Below are 23,556 nucleotides of genomic sequence, written 5' to 3'. Positions count from 1 at the left end.
TACATTTTTATCGCATTCACAAGCTACTGTAATTATCCCAATATCATATTTAATAAAGGGTTCTCCATCCAAGGACTTCAAACTATATTTAACAATTAAGATGGCCTCACATCCCAGTGAGGAAGTCAACGAGCTCGTACACAGAGGGAAGCTAAAGCACAAAGCCATAGAAAACTTTGCCAGGATTGGAACAGCAACTCTGTGGCAGTGCCAGGAACAGACTTCCTGACTTCCAGCCCTACGTCTCAACCATAATAAATCCCTTCCTGTACAGACACACGCTCAAAGAGAAACTCCAGTAAATAGAATAAAAATGCTAAAATCCATGAAAATGATTGGATAAATAATAACACTTAGGGCAATGAAAATATCGTCCTGCCAGGGTTTGTCTTCACTGCAACAAGTAGCACAAGTTCCTTTGCATAAGCTTGCTTAATTGCAGTGAGAACAAATGCCTGTACCATGATACAGTTGTGCCTCTAAAAGCAGTAACATTAGTTATAGAACGATGGGAGTTACATACAGCGTTTTGTGCATCTGACAACCTTCATTTAACAGTGCATACTCTGGCTTTGGAAGCACTCTAAGAATGTATTACAACGTTATTAATGTTGAAGTTGTTTTTTTCCTCTAAAGTAAATAAGAGCTTTTAGTAGTAGCATCAGCGCCAGACTAAGTGCGGTACACAAGGCAAGTTCAAAATTCATTTCACCTTTGACTACAACTTCTGTTTGGTTCCAGCACTGAAGACTAGGGTAACACCAGAGGAACACACAACACTGGCCAAAACAACTCCAAAGGCTTGGAAAGCCTTCAAATACTTGTTTTATTTCAGTGAAATATTTCTTTTCCACTCAACTTGGACTTCTGAATTTAAGGGATTCTGCCCCTGTGTCCAAAATGAGAGCAAGTATCCAACTCTATGGCATCTAGGGGTAGGAGGAAGCAGCAGCTGTTGGTGGCAGAGTGTCCTACAGCCACTCTACTAGCACACTCTGCTAGGGTTATAAGGACTTTTCCTTCTGACCCCCTGTTAAATGCTGGGGTAGGTTTGCTGCACAAATCCAAGATCGCTTAAGGGTGTAAAAAGTCCTAGATATCTAAGCTTGGGTATCTAAACTCATATAAGCAGAGTTAAGTGGTAACCAACTGAAGGAGTGTAAAAATCTGTTCGCTGCTGAAGTGAGAGATTATTTCAAGCACCTCATCAGCCCTTAGCTTTAAGGAGCCCATGCTTGCTCTGCCTTCGATGCCTCTTCAAGAGCCACAGGAAGCCTGTTGATGGAAATGCAGTCTTTGCTCATCTAGCACTGGCAAATGACAGGTCCTAGTTCATTCCCATCTCTGATGCAGAAAGGCAGACAGACTTACACATGCATCTCCCTGCAGTAGCAGCATCATTTCCTTTGGAGAAAAAAAAACCCTCAGCGTACAGGGCCCTCCCTGAAGCTGCTTCCTCCTCCCTACCCCTCTCCCCATCCCAAAGGAAAATTTGCCCATGGTGAAGGGAGCATAAGCAAGGTCATTATCACATCAATTCTTCCTCTATAGTAACTGATAAACTTTTTTTTATTTTTTAAAGCGTTGAGGCTTACTGAAGGCTTTTCCAAATCTGACGGCATACAGCCCAACATCTTGAAACGTGATCCAACGAAACAAAAGCGCATGATGAAGTTTCCTCCCCACTCGTGCTGGAGCCTGGCTAGAAGGGAAGCTGCTCTCGACTCCTGTGGCTCACTGTGCACTAACGCAGGTTCTTCAGCTCGGAGAACCTCACACAAATTAAAACACTGCTTGAAAACAATCAGCCACATCCAAATTAAGAAAATGGGTATGCAATTCACCTTTGCCACTCACACTTTTACACTAAAATGACTCAGACTGCCCGCTTAGTCATATACCTCCTTACTGAAACATGATACGAAGTAAAAACCTGACAATTCAGGGTTTTCAAATTTTCTTCTGCAGATGGAGAAACGCTGCAGCTGAATGCTATTTCTGGAAGTAAACAAATATCACTTAGTTCTTCAATTAGTGCAAAGTGCAGGTGCTGTTCTGGACCAAAAGGTGCAGGCGCAAGAGAAAGTCCCAAGGACAACAGAAGCATATACCCAAGCCCCTAAAATACAGCTCTGAGTAGTGCCCATGTTCATAACAGGAGCAACAACACGGGCCACAGCAAGGCAGGGGCTCTGACAGACGAACCGAAGGCTGAGGATGCACCTTTACGATTGCTCTAAAGCACATTTACTGTGGTAAAATGGACAGTGCCCCTGGTCAGACATCCCCACCCTGTCTCTGTGCACACACACCTTCGCCCAAATGGAAAATCAAGTACTAACAAATAAGAGAGACATACTCATTTCCATTAGTTTCTCTCTCTAAACATGAATTATTACTTGAGGTTTTGACATGTGACGTCAAATTTCTGTACTTCAGGGATTTTCATTCCAGTAACTGAGCCTGCCCCACACAGTTTTCCTGTGCAAACGAAGCCGGCACAGGAAAACCAAGCTCAGAGCTCCCACGGCCTGATGCAGAACTCGGGGATCCTTGCACGAAAACTCCCCTTTCACCGTGCAAGGCTGCTGGGAATAGAAACAAAATTTTAACCACGTGTGATGACTGCTTTTCTGAGGAAAGCCAGGTAAGGCAACTTTATGCTAAGGTGCAAGTTAAGTTGGACACACAAGAGACTCTGCCAAGCTCACATTTTCATTTCTTGCTGACTTAGAATTGGAAAATGCACTATGCTTTACGGTTAAGTATGAATTTCAAAAATAGTCAAAAAGGTTTCTTGTGGTTATAACCTATTAGAGTGAAACTGCTTGATTTCACCTCAAAATCACAGTGAAAGAGTTTCATAGAAGAAACTTATCAAGAAAACTTGAAATAAAATAAGCAAGACTCATTTTTGCATGTTTCTGAATTTTGTCTGACATACATTAAGAAACTACGCCAAAACCCTGTGAAGTGCTATTATTTACTCTCCTTTACAGCAGACTAGAAAGATTTTGCCCAGAGCCTTGCTTAAGTACAACTGATTAAAATCTAGTTCAAAAGAACCATGCCACCCAGCCAGATATAAAGAGATTTGTTATTCTAAGACTTAGAAATAGACTGGTTTTGATGCCAGAAGTGAGTCTATCCAAGCTGTTGTTAAATAAATGAGTGTCTAAACTGAGATTTATCTCACATCTGCCCCTAAAGGCAATAAGAGCTGCTTTTTTTATATTTACTTAACAATTTAATTAGTTACAACATGTTTTCGTTTCATTAATCAGTGACTAATGGGAGTATTTTGTGCATGTACGATAACTGTCCCCCTTTAAATTATCAGAAATAATTGCATAGCACAGTATTTATTTTGGTATATTAATTCTGTGCTTACATATATTGAAGAAAATGCTTTCTGTACCACAAAATTAAAAACAAAAATTGAAGCTTTTTTTTTTTGTAAAAAGAACCATCTTTCTGATTAGAAATAGAGCTTGGGATATGCTTTCTAATACGGAACAAGTTAAAAATTTCTCCTTCTACTGCAAAACATCTCAGTCCTGGGAATATCCAAGAGCAACCCACAGGTTCATAATCTTTATGCCTCTCTTTTCCAGTAATTATTTGGTGAAATTCTTTAATTACCTATCAATGTTATTTTGTCCCTCCTGCGGTTTGTACTGATGTATTGAGGGAATCAAGATAGAACTACTCAGCTGATTTCTGGTGATTAAGGTGTTAAGATATCTATCAAAAACGTTAGTTCAATCCTACACAAAACATAAAATCCCACAATTACTACTATCTCCAAAGAAAAACAGGAACTTTAAGGCGCGAGAGTTATTCAGACACTGAAAAGTCTCCTCGTAACCGAAGAAAAAGATTCTGCGATGGAGCTTTGGGACTCCAGCAACATTGACAAAGGACCTTTCAGAGAGTACGGAAAGAGTTAACAGGAGGCTGCCGCTGCAGCAGCAGCAGCAGCACTCTGCTGGTGACCATTTGCACGCCTGCAAGGTACAGTCCCAGCAGACACATTATCAGATTAGGGGAAGGCAAACAAACTGAATTGAAACCATTCTTCAGTGAGTCCAACCTCTTCTTCCTGTGATGTCATGCTACAAATTGCCTGAGCTTTTTTCTCTCCTCTCCAGAAGGAGCCGGGCTGGCGAGAGGCTGCCGGGGCGCAGGACGCGAGGGCCGTGCTCTGCAGGAACAAACACGCTCTGGAATTTCGTTTCTGCCCTCGCAAGCAGCTTGCTTCCCACCTCGTGGGGCGAGCGAGCGAGCAAGCCCTCAGAGGAGCTGAAAAGCTCGTTTTACAGAAAGAAGGCTGAGGGAGAAATGCCAGTGCCGACACTTTGCGGCACCCAGGAAATCGTTTTCTAAAGCATACGTTCCCAGTCAGTTTGGGTGGACAAGACTTCACCATCATGATCTGCAGCCAAGAATAAGGCAGAAAGTTCTACAACAGCTTCATCGAATCAAGGGGGAAAATGGAACTAAGCAAGCTTTGGGATGACCTCATCTGCCACAAATGATATGTTTTTTGACTTTCGAAGGCTGGCTATGAGATTACAAATAGCACTTGGAAGAGAAAAGTGACCTCCTGGTGATTACTGCTGGAGATGTACTCCCCTGCTACAGAGCTTGTGTTTCCTCTCTGAAGCTTTACAGTGCAAACTTACCAAAGCACACAGTTCAAATACATCTGCACGTTCTTCTGGAATTTAAAAAAGGTTGCAATAAAAATACAGAGAAACCTCCAAATCACAGGAATTTTAAATATACCATTATAATGGTAAGTTCTAATTGTTCCACTGAGGACTCCTTTAAATATACTTTATATGGGTGTATCTTTAGTATGGTGTTTGTTCTTGGCCTCATAGCAAACTGTGTTGCTATCCACATTTTCACTTGTACATTAAAAGTGCGAAATGAGACTACAACTTACATGCTTAATTTAGCAATATCGGATCTGCTTTTTGTGTTTACATTACCCTTCAGGATTTATTACTTTGTAGCTAGAAACTGGCCATTTGGAGACATTCTTTGCAAGATTTCTGTCACCCTCTTTTATACAAATATGTATGGGAGCATTTTATTTCTGACTTGCATAAGCGTAGATCGCTTTTTAGCTATAGTACACCCCTTTCGATCTAAGACTCTCCGAACCAAAAGGAATGCAAAAATTGTCTGCGCTGCAGTATGGATAACCGTGCTAGCAGGCAGCACACCAGCAAGCTTCTTCCAGTCTATAAACCGCCGTAATAACACTGAACAAAGAACGTGTTTTGAAAACTTTTCGGAGGACACATGGAAAACCTACCTATCCCGGATTGTTATCTTCATTGAAATAGTTGGGTTTTTTATTCCACTCATCTTGAACGTGACTTGCTCTACTATGGTCTTACGGACTTTGAATAAACCGCTTACATTAAGTCGGAATAAACTAAGCAAGAAAAAGGTACTCAAAATGATTTTTGTCCATTTGGTGATATTCTGCTTCTGCTTTGTGCCTTATAACGTTACCTTAATACTTTACTCCCTTATGAGAACACAGACCTGGATTAACTGTTCAGTGGTAACTGCAGTCAGGACTATGTACCCTGTCACTCTGTGCATCGCCGTTTCAAACTGCTGTTTTGACCCTATCGTCTATTACTTTACATCGGATACAATTCAAAATTCGATAAAAAAGAACCGGTCCACTAGACCACGGGACATCAGATTCTCTGAAAGGCCAGTTTCAGAAAACTTCATTCAACACAGCCTTCAGACCATAAAAATGAAAATATTTGACAGTGACTCTACAATATAAACTGTATTAAAAGACCACTGGGACTAAACTGGAATTAGAAGCCTGCCCATTTCTTCAGCTGTGGAAATATATTCTGATATGTAAATGTTACACTTCCTTCACATCAGAAAAGTTTATGATAAGACTGTAAAAGTGTTAAGCATAATAGTACACAGAAAAAGTATTTTAAGAATTTATGTCAAATGTCTGTTCTGACAGAAACAAACTTTTGGTTTTGGATTAGGTTAACCAAAGTCCAAAGACTGTCTGTCAAGTCAAAAATAAATGAAAAAGTGGGTGGTTTTTTTTCTGAGGTTAAAAACAATTGCTCATTTTTTATAATGATACAGGTTTCCAAGTTACTGAGGACAGGGTGAAACTACCTGGTTTACACTGCAGGATCCAGTTGCTGAGGAAAATAGCACCACACTGATCATACCACTTCGGCTACTGTGCCTGCTCCGGAGTTTCCTCTTCTCTATCTTACTCCTCCCTCCTGTCTTTCTCCTTGCACCTTCTTTCTTAGGAACCATTACGTTCATAGGAGACTTCGATCAATGGGCTACAAGAACTTCGCTTCTCCCAGGTTTATCTGATAAAATATATGCTCTTTCCACAAGCCTGGCCCCCATAAAGCAATTAAATCTTCTGGTAGTTTAGGGCATCTGGAAACAACTCAGACAAACTGGTTTTTCTTCTCACCTCTGCTCAGATGTCTGTGTAATTATAACAAAAAAACCTCTGATGACTGAAGTTAGTGCTTTAGGTATAGTACCACTTTATTAAACTCTTTCGTGAGAAGTTCTTCAACTCAACATGACTTTTGAGCAAAATAACATCCTCCAAATAAGGTAATTCAATCTCCAAGTAGTAGTTTCTTAGAAAAACATGACCTTTGCTAACCAGAAATGAGCATGTGTACCAACCCAAATATTTCTCTAGGAAACTATCTGGTGTCCCATAAAGAAATTCAAGACACAAAAATTTTTAGAGTGAAGCTTCCTCGCAATCTTTGTGTCCTAGATATATTTTTAATATGAGCATTTAAAATTTCAAATGCTATTTTCTTGCAAACTTTATAAAGTATAAAAATAAATTACTTGGGGCTATGTGCTGGCAAAATTAATCGAGACACTTTGAAAAGTCAAACCCATGTAAAAGGAGAAATCTATATATATTACTGTTACAAACAGGAATACATAGACAAGAGTGCTTTAAAACGTCCTGCTATATATGTTTCCCAGCTATTAGAACATTGTGTACATTTTTCTCAAAATTAATTTATCATCGCTGTAAAATTAAATAAATATTTTAAAGGTAGAAGTAAGTAGTAAGTGTTGGTTTTTCCTCTCCAAAAATAATGGAGTCAAGAATAAGACCTGAGTTAAAATGAATTTGCACTTTAGATTTAGGGCAGTCAGTTGCAACACATATATAGCACTGAGGCATTTTTACTTCAGGGAGCACGAATCAATGTTGGAGAAAATGCATATTGAGCTGTCAGTATATGATATGTTATCTGCTTGAGTTTACTTCCCTTTGCGAAGCTTTTGCTTAATTGTTATAAATCAACTGTACATTGCCTACTACTACTGGAAAACTGAGTTACTCAAAGACTGCTAGAAACTAATGCCGATTGAATTTTAAATTTAACAGCACTTTAAATCTTTATCCACACAACTTATGAAAGGAAACTTATAAGCTTAAGCTACAAAGATAGCATAGATATAAATGTCTGCATAATATCTGAAAATAAGCAGTTATCTTAGTTGGGAATCCTAAACCTTTCTGATTCATATCTGACTTCAGAAAAATACACGAAATCCCCAGCATGAGTAGAAATTTTGTAAGTTTTCCATATGCCACTGACAAATCCAAAGCTCAAAAGCCAGATATGCATCTCTAATGTCTCGATGCATCTCTCTTTAAAGAGCCTGTTTAACATTAGTCTCCCTCCAAAGACTTTGAGACTAAAGCCCTTAATGTCACTGCTGGGCTATGCTTCTAGGCTACTACTCTCCCCGAGCTTGGCAAAGCTGTTACTCGGTTGAGTGACAACTCATTCAGCAACGCCTCTGCATTTCAGCAGCGAACACCCCGGAGCCTCACCCTGGTAAAGAGAAGCTGCTCTTTCTGAGATTACGAAACTGCAGAAAAAAAGAAAAAAAAGGAAAAAATCACTGACTTAAAAGCAGAACAAGCAGATAAAGTCGCATGTATGGGTACTCCCCTTTAAACCAGACTTTCGTTGGTGTATTAGCTCAAAAAGCCTGGGGAAGCATGAAGAGTAGCTCTTTCTGCCTTGCACTCACTCTCCAGGGCAGTAGCTTCTGCTTTTTGTGAAAGCACAGTGCAAGACAGTACAATAGCTTTCCAACCAGTTAACAGCTTGGTATCTCGGAACTATTTGAGGAAGCTTTATATTTTTTACTATTAAACATACTTCACTCTTTCCGGGGGAGCGGGGGGGGGGGGCGACAGGACAGGATGGGACGGGGAGGGGACGGACACAAAACAAACAAAAAAGAATATAGTCAAAAAAGCAACATCTGTAATTTAGAGAATCTGACCATTACTTGACAAATTCCTGATCTGACTGATTCAGAAGAGGGGGAGTGGAGGAACCTGTACCTCCCACAACAAGTCGATAAAAAGCCAAGCTACCAGCTATTCTGGACTGGACAAGGTTTTCTCCACCTTTTCTGGTTCTGCAACAAGATTATCCTGGAGAGCTGTGGATGGAGCAATGTTTTCACTGGTACATTCCTGAATAGTCGCACTCCTTCCCTCTGCTCCTGCCTTTGATACCAACTCTTCTGTCTCTCTGGTAAGAGCTTATGTCAAAATTTAAATCTAGATGAGGAGTTATGCTCCTAATGCCTAGGCATCTCAAAAAAATGGCTTATATTGTGAGAGCTCCTTAGCATCTGGATGTGTTGCATCCAGTACTTCCAAAAAGTATATTATTTCTACTCATATGCCTATGTCGGGGTGGGGGTGTGTAGGAGTTCAGTTTTAGGATCAAAACTTATAAATCTGTTCTTTGTAGTCTGGTTTCTTCATCTACAGAGTGCAGATACTGCACACTTACCATAAAAATAAAAGCAGTGCAAATTTAGTTGACTCTAAGCATTTTTTTGATCTAAACCAAGGTAGGCAGCCATTGATAACTAGAAAATTAACCAGCAGTTTCAAAAGACAAGGAAAAAGAAACAAACTTTGTATCAACACCTCTGATTTACCTCAACATACTATTACTTCAAAAGCAAAAGATTTCCTATTTTATACTTTTACATTCAGTTTGAAATTTTAATTTCTGGCTTTCTCAGAAACAGAATGCAAGTCAAAATCTCTTTCACTCAATATGCATGTCTCTGACATTTAAAGAAATACCAATACCAAGTCAAATACTTCTTTATATTTTTCATCTAAAAGTGCTTAAAAAAAATAACACAGAGGATACTTCACGCAGGTAAGAAATCCTTAACTGAAATCAACCTCCAAACTTTTATTTCTTAAGAAAATAACCTCAGTCACAGAAATGCAGAGATTGAAAAAGAGTTCATGAGATCAGGTAGAAGGTACAAATGGCTGTACTGGATCAGACCCCAAACATTCAGCTAATCTACAATCCTGCCTCCAACAGTGGTCAAGGCTGGATGCCTGGGGAAGAAGAGTAGGAACTGGAACAGTAGGAGAGGCATACAAGGCTTTCTCTCCTCAAAGTGCTGTCCCACTTCACCAGTTGCATCTCAGGACTTTCCGGGTCAGATGTGTTTGCGTGTTCAACAACACTGAAATTTTTTCTTCTGTGAGCTTGTCCTGTCTCCTTTTGAACTCGTGTAAACTTTTTAACATCCACAGCATTCTGCAGTAAAAAGTTCACATTGTGTGTGTGTGGAGAGGGAACAAAACTAAAAAAAACCAAACCTCCTTTTGTTTCAAATCCACTAGTTTCATTAATGCCTCCTCATTTCTTTTGGAAGAGGCAAGAAGCACTTGATTGCTATTCAGCCTTTCCATATCACTCCTGATTATACGGTCTTCCATCATCATGAAAGTGATTTTCATTTGTAATTTCAACCAGCATCATTGCCAAAGATGAGATTTTCAGAATTTCTTCATTTCAGAATTCAGAAACTCAGCTAAAATTACAGTCAACCCAGCAAGGTTCACTGAGACTGATAATTTCGAAAATCCCACTTGAGCATAGTATCCTCTAGCGTTATTTATTCTTCCAAGTTATTTTCTAGGAGTTTTATCAATGAAGAGCAATTTGTTCATGCTTTTCCAGCATGTAAATACAATATTATAAGGTTCTTGCACTTGGGCAGATCTGTAAATCCTGACAAGTTCCCTTTTTTGCTAGACTATTGTCATTTACACCTCAGGGCTACTGGCATTTGAGCATCACTAACAAAATGAAAGAGGATACATTTCAAAAGCGAAGGCAAAATGTAAATCAGGACGATTCTAAATCTAGAAGTTGTAAATGCCTGGACTGCATTTGTTATCCAATTATCAGAGTGCTGAAAAAATTGTATAAATACAACTGACAATCACTGAATTAGCACGTTTTCAGAACATACTCAGTAGAGCTCATTTAAGATTAATGCAAATCCAGAAAGCCGTGCTTGCACAGCCTAATACTTCTGCAAGAAGTTGGAGAAGTTTGTTCTAATCCTCTAATTCTGCTTTGACACTGAAGCAATCTGTAGCCTCTCACATTTCTCACCTCCCCCCCATCCAGTTCCTGTTATACAACTGCTTATAAAGCAAGCCCGGTTTTTCCCGTAAGAAAACTGAACTTATCACAAAATTAAAACAAACAAAAAGAAACCTACACATATCATTTGGTTTTCTATAAACCCTACCATTTTGTTGGAAAACTAAAAATTCCATAACTGAGAATTTAGATTTAAAATGATTTTTTCTATTTAACAAGCAGTCTGTCCACTCTACTTATAACAAAACTAAAAACTGTCCTGCACTAAGAGGGGATAAGTTTCCTACAGTTTAAACAGGAGAATCAAACCACAAGCAACAACAAAGGACGGCCTCTAAGAAGAAGTTCCTATCTTTTTATGAAGAGATAAAAGAATACTTTTCCACACACATAGCTTTAAGATTTGCCCTAACTCCACCTTTTTTAAACAGTGAGCTGCTGCCTTAAAGAAAAGAATTCTTAAAATAACAATGATAGTAAGAGGAGGCACCCAAAATTAATGCCATTATCTTGGGAATAATATTCAGTCTGTCTCACATGAAAACAGCTGTGGCTATGTTAACTCTTCTGCTTTTCAGATGAATTCTGCAGAAATTGCTGCTTTATGAAAGGAAGTCAATTGTACACATTAGTTGCAAGTCTTCACCCTTCTGTAAAATTATGCAACATTAGATCTACTAATTTTTGGAAGTTTGTCCTGGTAAGCACTTTCTAAAAGCAACTATTAATGTAATAAAAACTGAAGACACTCCTGGACACTAAGGACCAATACTGGATTAGAAAAGTTTACCATTCATCACAGCATCAAGAACTACACTTGACTAAAATTGGAAGCATCTATAATAAAACTTTGATGCTTTTATGAAGTAATGAAAAAAGTACCCAGAGCATTGCAGATATTTCTTGATGGAGAAATTTGTTAAGTATGTAGCAAAACATGGCAAAAAACTGAGCATACAGATGGTGAAGCAAGCACCAAAATACTTGCCTTTTCAGCCCAAACAAAAATATCTTTCATTAATGAAACCAAATCGAAAACTCTTGGTCTACTTGTTTACTTAAGTTATTTAACACCTTTTACATGTAAAAGAAACTTTACCATTTATACTGCATGCTCATATTGTGTTTCACATGCTCCTGTCGGTGGGTAAGTGCAAAAAAAAAAAAACCCAAAAACAAACGAACAAAAACCCCCAACCAAACAAAAAACAACAGCAATAAAAAAACAACCCACAGAAGCTATTTCCATCCAGATAAGATCTGTGAGTTCCTCTGAGCTGCTGGAAAGTGCAACAGGCAGAGAGAGAGCATGCCAAGCACAGGCTCTGTCCTGGGCACGCTAACTCCCGAACGGGAAGGACAGGGTGATAACAGTTCAGGTACTTACCCAAGCCAAGTTCAGACTAGGTGCAGTCTAACAGGGTAAGCCTGAAGGCTCTGCTCGGGGGTTCAGGAGCACACCATGCACACAGGTCCGGACGTTAGGGGCACAGCACTCAGCTCTACCGTAGGCACTTACTAGCCTGCGCCTAACCCATTCTGACAAGCAAACCCAACCCAAATGAAAAGCTTCAACAAAACCTAGAGGGGTTACCTTTCTGGAGGACGGTGAACACTATGTCCATTGAATAGTTGTAAACAGGGGGATCCTCATCCCTGATAAGGACTTTTTATTACTTGAAAGTCACTGTAAGACATACACTCAGTGATACAAACATATAACTGAAATACCATACATTTATACAGTGTAAAAGCAGGCACAAAAGCACTTATTTGGCCTACAAAAAAAAAACAAAAACAAAAAAAAAAAAACCAAAAAACATGCATTTATGCATGTAATAACTTAAAGAAAATGAGAAAATGCAGCAAGCAGAGAGACAAAAACCCACTACCAATCACATATAATTTGGCAGTTTGAGTTTGACAAGATATTGTTAATCCCTTAAGAGCTTGAAAATTGAGCATGTAGCTGAAAAAAAAAACTACATTAGAATGTTTGTTTGGCATCTACTTTGCTTCCTAACAGAAGCTAATTCTATCTTCCATAGAAAAGTTAACTACAGAATGGCTCAAATAACACAGCAATAAGGATAGAAAGAGCAATAAAAGCTTATGACAGTTATTCAGGACTGTGGCTCAGATAAAATAAGCAAGATAAAAAACAAAACAAAAACTTCATTCTACCCATTTCACCTGTTTTGTTTCACTACAAAGATTTACAAAACTACAAAGTTAGAAAGCATAATCCCATCCAAGGAAGAGGCAGCAGGGATGCGGCTGCAGAATTTAACCCAAGTATTATTTACTTTTGTATTTAAGGAGACAGCCACATCAAATTTGCCCCAATTCAGCAAGATTTTACAGAATTAAAGAACTGCAAGTATATCTCCCTGAATTCTAATATATTTTTCTTCATGGGCAACCTTTAAAAATTCCTACAAAGTATTTGCAATGCAGATATTGCAATGCTGCAGGATGAAAAGCTGAAGTTCAAACTATCTAGAAACAGAGTAGGACTAAAATGAAAGTCCTACAGCCAGGGTATGACCATCAAAACACTGGACAATATAAAAAAAACTTGAAAAGCAAGGATTCCCAGAAAACGATTTCACTATTTTTTGTTAAAATGTTACTAATAGTCAGGGCAAACTTAAGGCAAAGAAGACTAAAAGTATGTCATGTTAACTAAGTCTTATTTCTGCGGCTAACTCTGTACTTGGGACCAGCGTAGACACAGGCAAGTTATCTTTATACTGCACCAACAGAGCTGCAAGCTCCACTGAGTGCAGGCTATAAAACCCAGCTCCCTATTACAGCTGTAAATCTATAGCCAGAGAGATCATGACATATCCTCTGCTTCTGTAGCCACATTGGTATCAGTACATGACCTCCTCAAGAAAAGAGACCACAACAGTGATGATAGGTGATATCTATAGCACAAGTAGTCACCTAAAGCAAAACTAGGCGTAATTAAATAACTACCTCTTGTTAATATCCCCTTAATGCTGAAAGGAAGGGGGAAACGCAATTATGGAAACTAATATTAAGCGTATGATTCACTTCTACTAACCTTAACAGACAAACATTATACATCTAGTTTAGGTTTGTCATTGAGACAGATGCTCTCTACAGTCAGTGGAGAGAGGTACCTTCAAAAAGTGAATAATCCCATTGTAAAATATCTGTTTAAGATAAATAGAACGATTTGTTTTCTGGAAGTGCAGCTCTGTCTCAAGTATAGAGGGAACCTAAATACCTAAGTTATAGAAGTCTAACAATGTAGCGAAACTCTATGCTTTAAAGCAGTAGATGAAGGAGAGAAAAACTTAAATCCTTAATCAAAAATGCCATCCAAATTTCACAGAATGAAAACTCCGCATAGCTGCTGTGTCTTAGGTAATCCCTTTGGTCATGTTCGTACTTGACACAAAATAGCATCTTAAGGGTTGGGCTGACTTGGTATACCTGCAACAGATAAATCCATTAATACTGTGCTAACATAACCAGTGTCTTACAACCCTAGTGAGTGTTTTGTACGCTTAGCGAGTGCCTACCAAGAAGAGAACACAATGCCAACACAGACAAAAGCAGGAAACGCAGGACCTCGGCTTTAAGTGTTCTGGTTTCTCTTCCAGTAGCCTAGAGGATTTGCTCGGATGGTAACACCCAAGCATGAATAACAGCTTGAGTAATCTTCACGATAAACAGGAGTGGCAGGGAAGATTTTCAAAGTGATGGTGCAGACAGTGAAGACTATCATTCGGTATTCTTCCTGGTTTTTCAATTTGCCTTCAGCTGTTAAGGCAGATAAAAGTTTCAAGCCTCAAAAAGCACAGCATGATTTCTATAAAAGGAAACTCTTCAGGAGTACTAGAAAGGCATGGGAGAAACGCTCTTACATATTTTATTTATGCATTTATTAAAAAGCGTGTATGTGTGTGTATATATATGCTCAAACTAAAAAAGCATATAAAAATATATATATTTATATGATACTATATGGTATATCCACAAATACCCAAAAAGCAACATCTTACAGACTTCTAAGAATGTGCCTTGTATCATAAAGGCAAAATCATAGAGGGCTTTCCAGCCACAGGTGCAACAACTGAAGTGTCAAGGCTAATTCATGACCTTAAAAAAAAAAAAAAAAAGGCACATGCAGCAAAACCAGTATGATCCTTCAGCACTATCACACCAAGCAGCAGTAGTGACAGTGATCTCTCTCTCGCCACACATGCTTCTGGAAAACACTCATGATGCAAGCAGAAATATATTTAGTATGTACAGACAGAAAACCTCAAATCAATTCTCAGTTCCTTCTTTAAGGTTAAAGCTGCACCCTCCTGACGTAACTTTTTTGAAAGGAGCATGGCGAGCACACGAAATGGCATATTTTGGTGATCCTTAGCACATTTCTTCCCCTGTAAGAAAAACGCTAGAAAATTCCACATTAGAAATCATTGTCCATAGCAATCTCCATGCTGAGGCAGGATACTAGATGCCTAAAATCCAGAAGATCACAGAAGATGGGTGATGTCTGCAAGAGCAACCTGATGCCTGTAATTCCTGAGGTGCCTGTCTTTACGCCAGTGAAGTTCCCTAGGTGGTTCATATCCTGCCAGTGACCATGCTTGTCATTCTGGATAAGCCGAGCATTTTTTTGTGCCTAAGGCTGTCCCTCATTCACAAATTAGGTATTCCTACATCTAAGGAAAGGCAAAATTTAGTAGACATGAAAGGACTATGTCTGACATACACTGGCTTTTCTAAGAGAAACCAGCTGCTGTGCAGAAACACGTACAACTCCTGGAACCTCGAGGAGAGCCAGTAAGGGAACGTGTGACTCATTTGCCAGCGCTGAAGTCACTCATGTGGTTGAACCCATGACTACGTCTGTAGTCGGTAACACAACGAGCCACGGCCTGTCCTAAGGCCTTGAGGGCAAGTGGCAAAGCACAGCTTGCACCCACACAGCTAAACTTTCTCCACTTCCAATCCATACCAGCAGCTGAAAATAGTCCCGGAGCTGCATCATGCCCCAAATCTTGCCTAGGCATCGTCCAGAGGAGTGCTGACAAAGGCCAAGACATGCCAGAGAACACGTTACCAACGAAACACCATAGATGACTGTGGGGCAATACTCAAGCACGAACTATTGTCCCTTTGAGGTTAGTAGTACCAACACAACCCCAACACCTGGTCCTTGCCGCCTGGCCTTACTTGGCTGCCTATCAACAAGGTTTTAAAGTCATTCTTCTAATACAGAACTAAACAATTTATCTAGTAACCTATTGTATAAAATGTTGACAGTACAACCAGGCCTACTTCTTCCAGTTTTAAAAGGAATGACTTAAGACATTGAAATCAAAGAGAGACTTCAGACATAAACCTAATAGACAACGCTACTGAGAAGGACACATACCACAAGAAAATAGACTAACTCCCATTCCTAGATGCTCAATTCCTCCTTACAAGGAGCACAGAAACCTAATTTTAAATTGTACACACATCCAAGGAAACAGGCACTAAGCACTCAAATAGAGTGAGCTCCACAGTAACTGTGTCCTCGTACAGTCAAAGACTAGCAGGCTGCATAGTTAAGCTTGCACTGTACCAAATACTAAGGAGTACTTGTTTACCTGTAACTTCTTACAGCTTTACCCTGACCTAGATTTGTCTAACGCTTTTTAAGCAAATCTTAACATACCTATTTAATATTTTTCTCCTTACCGCATGATCAAAGTAGGTCTGCGGTTATTCCAGCTCAGCGAGTTTGTCATATTAATGCAATAAAATATATTCTTTGGGAATACATGGTTTTCCTCAAGAAGGCATTTCTGCCCCAATGAACTGCATAATTTAAAACCAACAGAAGTCTTTGGTGTGGGATGAGGTATCTGAGTATAAACATTAACTACATAGATAGTTGACAAATACCTATTGCAAACATGGAGTTATGCTAAATCAGCGATACATGGTAAAACACTACTGTAGATTTCATTGCAAATGTTTAATCGACAATAGAAACCACAGAGAAGAAGGAGCTGATAAAGAAGCAGCATTACAGAGCACAGTTTAGGCAATGCTACATGGAAGGAGTTATAGACACAGCCAAGTACACTTGCCTACTTTTGATCATATTTTAACCATTAAGAGAAGTAACCTTGTAGAGGCATCTTTATCTTGAATCAGTCATTAAAACTCTAAACTGCATTAAAACTCTAAATAACAACACGTGTCAATATTGGTGTTCCTTCTTCCTTTGGAAAATACAAACACCAATTAGCATAGGAAATGCTAAAGAGCAATACAGCCAAAGAAGGCTACAGTGTCAACAGCTGTAGTGCAATGCACTGCTTTGGTTCAACATCTGTCTGCCCCTCACACATAGACAAACACCAAAAAATCAGTTGAAGCTAGCAGACCAAATCAGACTGCAAATGAACTCCCTTTAGCCTGCCATAGTGCACCTTCCCATTCTGTTCTGGGCTGTTGTGGGGTTGTAGAAGGCGATGCAGCTGCCTCTCACCCCTGTTAACAGCAAAATCTACCAGGCAACCTTTTAAAATTGCAGACCTGCAAGGAATACCCTTTGGATTCCTAGTGCTCATGAGGATGAGTTAACAAGTTAACAGAACATTTTGCCATCTCTAGAGCTAACTAGGAAAGCGTGGCCGTGCTTCTTTTCTAGCCCGCCTGACTGAATTACCTTATCTTTGGACAAGGTTGCGGTTGGTCTGCAACTCCAGTGCAGAAGAACAAGACCCTTTCACTACCCCAGTACAGGGCAGCTGAAGCTTGACAGAGCAGAAGGCAGATTCACAGATCTCATCTCTGGCCCACCAAAGGCTGGCTTGCAGAAAAAGTATTTTGTAGCGTGGCCCAAACTATTTTAAGTATGCCAAATGTGATGATTCAGAACATGTGTACACTCCACACTCTTCACCTAGTGTACATGTGAAAAAGCATTTGCAGGAAGCGCATTCCTTAAGCAGCAGCATGAAAGAAATCTAATACCAGCCTGTTCCTCCCTGTTCACAGCTTATGAGCAAAGTGCAAGCTGAGAGGCAGGGAAATACAACTGGGTTGGTTTGCAGGCACAGATAACAAAGATGGATACTCCATAGGTGTTTAATTTCTTGAATGAGACAAAAAAAAAAAACCCCAAGAACAAAAACAAAAACCCACACACCCCACCAAACCCAAGCCCAAGTCATGTTGTTCCCAGAAACAAATGCATTTCAGATATTATAAATGTCTCGCTCTTAAAATTGAACATGAAAATTGATAGACTTTGTATTCGATTTACTTGCACTGAAAACCTGCTCTTCCCTGCTTCTTCCTAACGCACTGTAGCAAGCAGTGACACTTGAGTCAAATATGTGCCATGGCAGCTGACAGGGCTTTCTCTAAGGGAAATTCAGAGATTCTGGAATTTGTTCACACAACCTTAATCTGAGATATTCAAAACAGTTACTTTTTTCACTTGCCACAAGAGATCAATCTGACAGAATTATGAAAAGGGCTGAGCATGAACTCCCAGGCTGGCAGGTAACAAGCTATCCCCACTTCACAGGAAACAGATTTTAAGTATGCCAGGGTTTAAATCATATCTATATAAATATGATAAAAATTAACCAAAGGCTATAGGCACCTTTATTTTTGAGTCTAAAGTAATTTCAGTTCCCTTTAAATAAAGTTACGAAATTAAAATAGTACCCAAAATACTGCAGTGAGATGAAGCACAAATGTTCTACAGTAAAGAAAGAATATTGCATGGTATATTTTTATTTTGCCAATAAAAATTATGCAGCATTATTACCATATTCTAAACTGACCTCCATACAATCTGCACCTGGAAGCATCATAACGTCACTGGTAGATAATATTTGAGTGGATAAAAGGGGCTTCTGCCTTCAGGGTTCAAGAAAGATTTAAGGAAAAGGAAGTATTTTCCACATGATTTAGTCAGTATGGACGCTTGCCCCTTTTCAAAATTAAGAATTATTGAGAAGAAACCAACTTTTTTCCACCCTTTGTTTTGTCTGGCTATGCTTTTTTTGTTAAAAAAAACAGGATGACCTAGAAAAGTTTCATCTCCTTCCTAAAGTACAGATGACTAAATCAGCTAGCTATGCAAAAGCAATAAACATATTCACAATGACTAGCAAAGAAGTGATATATTATCTTCAAATACCAGTAAGAAACAGAATCCTTCACATTCATTCGATACAGCTTCCAAAGTCAGATAAAGGTCAGATGCACTTAACAGTTTTTTCTTCAGAGAAATTATGCAAGGCGTTTTTCCTCACAAAAGCTCTGTGACAAGTAAAACTACAATAAATTCAAGCTATTCTGTATTCAATTGCTGAGTCTCTTTAAATCTCATATTGAAGTCCTGCTTCCTAAAGCAGTCAGAAGAATGAGGAAAGACTGGATAAATACACACCTGACTTTCCAAAGAGCAGACAAGCCTTGTAATGAAAGGTACTACCTGTGGGGGAAGGTAAGAACTAAACAAAAATATATGGCGAATAATTGAGGGAATCAGAGTTGGATTATGCAAATATTTGTAAATATATGTATTACAAATGTTTCTATTCTTATTTACCAAGCTAGAATTTTTTGCATAGACTTTACTCATTCCATGCTTTTCTTCATTTTTCTTCGTTTTAACATTTTTGGGGGGGAAAAAAATAACCACCCAAACCCCAACATTCTCTAGCCATATTAGGAAACTTGAATCTTCTTGAGATTCCATCTTTTTTTGGACTATCAGGTAATTTGTTTAAAATTAACCCAAAGCAATCACTTATGGAGAGATATTCTTTATGACTAAGCAATAGTCATCTGGCTTTTCTCTCCTCCTTTGTAGAGTGTTTGGAGGTAAGAGACATTTACTGGTATGAACTACACTTTTCCAATTACCTACCCTTTCTTGAGGTAATTGCTAATTAAGCAGACACTTTGTAAATCTTGTACACCATTACACGCTGACAATATCCAGGTAGTGAGACAATATCCAGTTACGGAACTGCAGAGGAATATGGTAAACCGCTCCTTCGTTTACTAGTTGAACCTTTCTGGGACACCTGACCTTAACAGCCACGGAAGCATTTTCTCCTGTGGCTAACACGTTACACTTTTCAGACTAAACCAGCCAAAAGTTAGATGTGAGGCATGGGTGGATTTTCTGCACTAGAGGACTCATGGCTTTACGTTTCTATGTGCAGCCTTACAATGTACGGGCCTCAGGCCCTTCACCACAGTGACCCAGAGACTCAGCAAGACATTTTAGCATAGATAACGTCTTCTCGTCTCCTGAGCCCCCACTATGCAGTCTGCTGCTTAGAACTCACAGCCTTTCCCATAGGGGCAGCTGCAGGAGGCAATGGAGGCCAGTGCAGAATCACAGGGCGCCTGCACACCGGCTCCAGCTGCCCGCACCTGGCTGCCAGAGCTCCCCTCAGCTTTTGAGGGAACCCTGCCATGCCCTCTAGTGACAAACCTCCGGCAAGGGGAGACTGCAGCCTGTCCTGCGCTTGGGGAGATCGGGTGAGATAGGACACTCAGGTCAATGAAGCAGAAGGGCCCTTGGATACGTGTGCTGCACGTTTCTTTTTATCCCCTCCACTCCACATACCTTTCTGGCACTAGATGATCGTTGCGAGTCCCTTCCAGCTGAACTATTCTATTAACGCTCGTATCAGCTGTTTAGCCACCCCAAAACAGTACCAAACATATACCTCTGGCAACTCAAGAAGATAGATTCAATACATTAAAATACATTCAAACAGAGCACTCGGAAAACTTGAAATAATCCTATGCTTGTTGTTGACGTTATAATTTGTTTCACACAAGCCTGCAGCTATACCCGTGATTTTTGAAAACACAATGCTTTGGATTTTCCAGTTTGAAGGCCCAAGTTCAAATCAAGATTATCTGCATGTGGTGCTTGAATCACTGTGTAGAAACTGGTAGATATGGCTTATTGCTGATCAGTAAGCTGACTTCAAACTGGTTTGCAGAAGGCAGCAGGAACCACTTTTTGCCTGTAAAGAGTCAAATGTGGGTATCTGTACCTCTGCCTTTTGTCCTCTGAATGTTACAATTCTCAAATAAGGACTTTTTATATACTGCAAGCTTCTTAAAATACTGCCTGCCTCTTGAAAGACTGCCTCATTTTCCCTGTTTCTGTAGGCTCTAGTAAAAGGCTCTCAGCCTCAAGTGCTTTCAGGCAGTCTTATTCAAAGAAGGGCAAACCCACGAAGAAATTCATAGAGCAATGGCGAGGATGTGCATTTCCCAAGACACCAAACAAACATGCAAAAGCATTACAGATAGAAAAATTTCCAGCCTGGTACAGCAGAAATCTTGGGGCACAGAGTGCCGTGGTGATGAGCATGGAGCTGGATACACAAGTTTTGGCTCCCCCAATGGAAAGGTCACCTTCATAACAGGGCATATTCAGGGAGCCACCTGACATGTGCCCATTGCCTGTGTCGGCAAAGGAAATTAAGTGGCAAGGGCTGGTTGGCACAAGGCGGTCCACCAGATTCAGTTTGAAGCATGGCAATTGCTTCCATACACCCCTGCGGCCAGCGTGCTTCTCCTGAGCTAGAAACCTGAACATGGATGGGGCTCTCACTGCTCAGGCACAACAGTGTTCCCCAAATCCAGGAGTATAACCCCACAGCCTGGTAAAGCATCATCCATACAAGAAAACTGTTGACTTTTCACTCTGAAGTCATACACAAACCAAATGCAAATTACTCTGAAAAGAAAACTTGCTTCACAATTAAACTATCCCATTAGCTATGACATTCTGTTTTTTTCAAACTTCCCAGAACCATAGGATACGGGATGGGTTCTTAAACAGTCGCTTTTTGTCTCTCTGGTCTTAGCAGTCTTTATAGTCCCCTGTTTTGTGGCATTAATAGCATATTTTTGGTTTATAAGTAACATACGATATAAAGAAACAATGTTTGATTTAGAGATCCAGCCTAAAAAAACAACCCAACCTCCCAGCATTTTATTTTAATGGCATCCAAAAATACTGAAGTGACTGAAGCGCAAAGGACAATGTGAATCAATATTTTAAGGACTATTAACAAACATACCAGATGCACAGAACTAAGGCCCTATTGCCAAGTGGGAAGAGCAACTGGATAAAAATTAACTTACAAATAAAAGCACAGAATTTATTGCTTTGTCTTTGGCACCAAAATACCGTTTAAGGGTATTACCCTTAAGATTCATGCCAGACTAGTAAGGTGATGTTGGCTTACAATTACATAAATCAGCAGAGCTATGTCAACTTCTTCCTCTGATATACTCCTTTTTTTCAAAACCTGAAGACATGCCAAAACTAATGTTGTTTTGCTCTTGTAATTTATTTTGCTAGAAATAAATCTCAGCAAGACCACAACTTATTTTAGAGAGTTCTGTGTGATTTCTTTTTTCTAGATATGCATGTTATACAAGGACAAATACTACTTTAAAGCATTACTTACAGATTGCCAAGCAAGAGACTCCATAATTCGATGTTCACAGCGTTCTAGATGCTTTATCATTTCCCTTGTTAGGCTTGGCTCCGCTTTAATAAAGCTTTCAATCACCTTGTAGAAGTCAAAAGCTTTTAAATCAAATACATTGAGAATCCATGGGAAAGACAAGTCTGTTTCAGCACTGGTACCATCACTTTGTGAAGCATTTCCTGCAGGGAAAATGGAATAAAATTATCAAGAGTACTATATTCTTTCACTTCTGATGTTTTTTCCTTTTTGTATTTATTGAATCATTGCTAGTTCAGAAATTTCAGTGAGCACTTTTTTTTTTTTGCTATTTACTATATTTTACATATTAGAACAAATGGCAATAATTATCAATAAATAACAATGCTATTTAGGACTTTAGATTTAACTTACTGCCATATGTAGCCATGACAACCTCAACAGCACACGCCAGAAGAGATGTGTGGAAGACGTTATCATTCAGAAGTTTGCTAAGGAGAAAGAAAGTTATCAATACTCGTCCTAACACTAAAATAGCAGACTTCAATAACAAGTTAAGGGCAGTTACCTGAAATTATGCACTGAGAGGCGCTCTTCCTCCTGAAATACATAAGTCAAACCAAATGTGTGAATATTCTTACTATTTGTAAATGCAATGCCAGTATTAAGCTACCAGTACTAAACTTACCGACTTTAGCATAGACTCCATTACTCTGTAATATAGACGTACTCCAAGCTTGTATCTCTGTTAAAAAAGAAGAAATTCAAGAATATTAAGAAAAGTTTTAACAGACTACAACAGGCAGACTCTCGTGTTTTAACAATTCAGAACATTCCCGTTTTTTGTAAGAGCCACTATAAAGAAGTCATTGTCCCCGGTTCCATTTGCCAATGGCACTGGAGAGGCCTCAAAGGCTACTAAGGTTTGTGACTACCCCAACCACATGAAGACTTAATCAAGTGTTTCTGTTGATTCACGGCTAACAGGATAAAAAGCAGGGCTGACAGACAGGAGACTGTCGAGTACAAACTTGGTTGGATTTGTTTTCCAAAACCCTTGTTGAACACACAGCTGGCCTACTGATTTTATAAGGAAGTGAGTCACCTTTTGCAGTTCTAGGCTGTTACCTTAATGAATGCAAATACACGTTTCACTAAACGTATTTTGCACAGCAATTTTCCCACTCTTCATTAAAGTATTTCCAACATATTTCCACCCAGTTCCTATTGCTCCTTATACATTAAGAATAATTTGTTGAATATTATCTTTACAGTGCTTTAGAACAAAATACCTGTCCATTCCTCAAGTTGAAAAGAATATTGTTACTTTTTACCATTATTGATCTGCACTGAAGGAGGACAGTCAGTAAGTCAGGTCTCACATTAGCTAGTACCAACAGAGTTCAAATGAGTAATACTCAACCAAAATGCTAGTTACCTGTGAGCCAATTTCAGCACATCCCTGTCCAACTGCTTCAGCAAACTTATTTTTGAAGATGTGGCCAAGACTTTCCACT

At 39.3% G+C, this 23,556-nt stretch overlaps 2 protein-coding genes across 2 annotated transcripts in view; one reads left to right on the top strand and one right to left on the bottom strand.

The window, feature by feature from the left end:
* RB1 (RB transcriptional corepressor 1) overlaps positions 1–23,556 on the bottom strand; it is an 80,076-nt gene that overhangs the window by 30,874 nt on the left and 25,646 nt on the right. Inside the window, exons 13-17 of the mRNA XM_075142225.1 lie at positions 23,478–23,554; positions 22,728–22,784; positions 22,608–22,639; positions 22,454–22,530; positions 22,040–22,242 (exon numbers count right to left, since the gene is read on the bottom strand). Coding sequence (XP_074998326.1) covers positions 22,040–22,242; positions 22,454–22,530; positions 22,608–22,639; positions 22,728–22,784; positions 23,478–23,554 — 446 coding nt within the window. The remainder of the gene's footprint in view (positions 1–22,039; positions 22,243–22,453; positions 22,531–22,607; positions 22,640–22,727; positions 22,785–23,477; positions 23,555–23,556) is intronic.
* LPAR6 (lysophosphatidic acid receptor 6) lies at positions 1,585–7,562 on the top strand. The gene has a single exon (XM_075139607.1). It carries the CDS (start codon positions 4,796–4,798, stop codon positions 5,816–5,818), a length of 1,023 nt encoding a protein of 340 aa, XP_074995708.1. The 5' UTR covers positions 1,585–4,795; the 3' UTR covers positions 5,819–7,562.

The sequence above is a fragment of the Calonectris borealis genome, chromosome 1 (genome assembly GCF_964195595.1).
Source record: "Calonectris borealis chromosome 1, bCalBor7.hap1.2, whole genome shotgun sequence".
NCBI classification, from domain to species: Eukaryota; Metazoa; Chordata; class Aves; order Procellariiformes; family Procellariidae; genus Calonectris; species Calonectris borealis.
The sequence above is the reverse complement of the archived record's forward strand: the minus strand, read 5'-3'. Positions and strand labels throughout refer to the sequence as shown.

Bases quoted from the DNA above. Each gene is read 5' to 3' on its own strand.
- LPAR6 (XM_075139607.1), top strand. From the start codon at position 4,796: ATGGTAAGTTCTAATTGTTCCACTGAGGACTCCTTTAAATATACTTTA.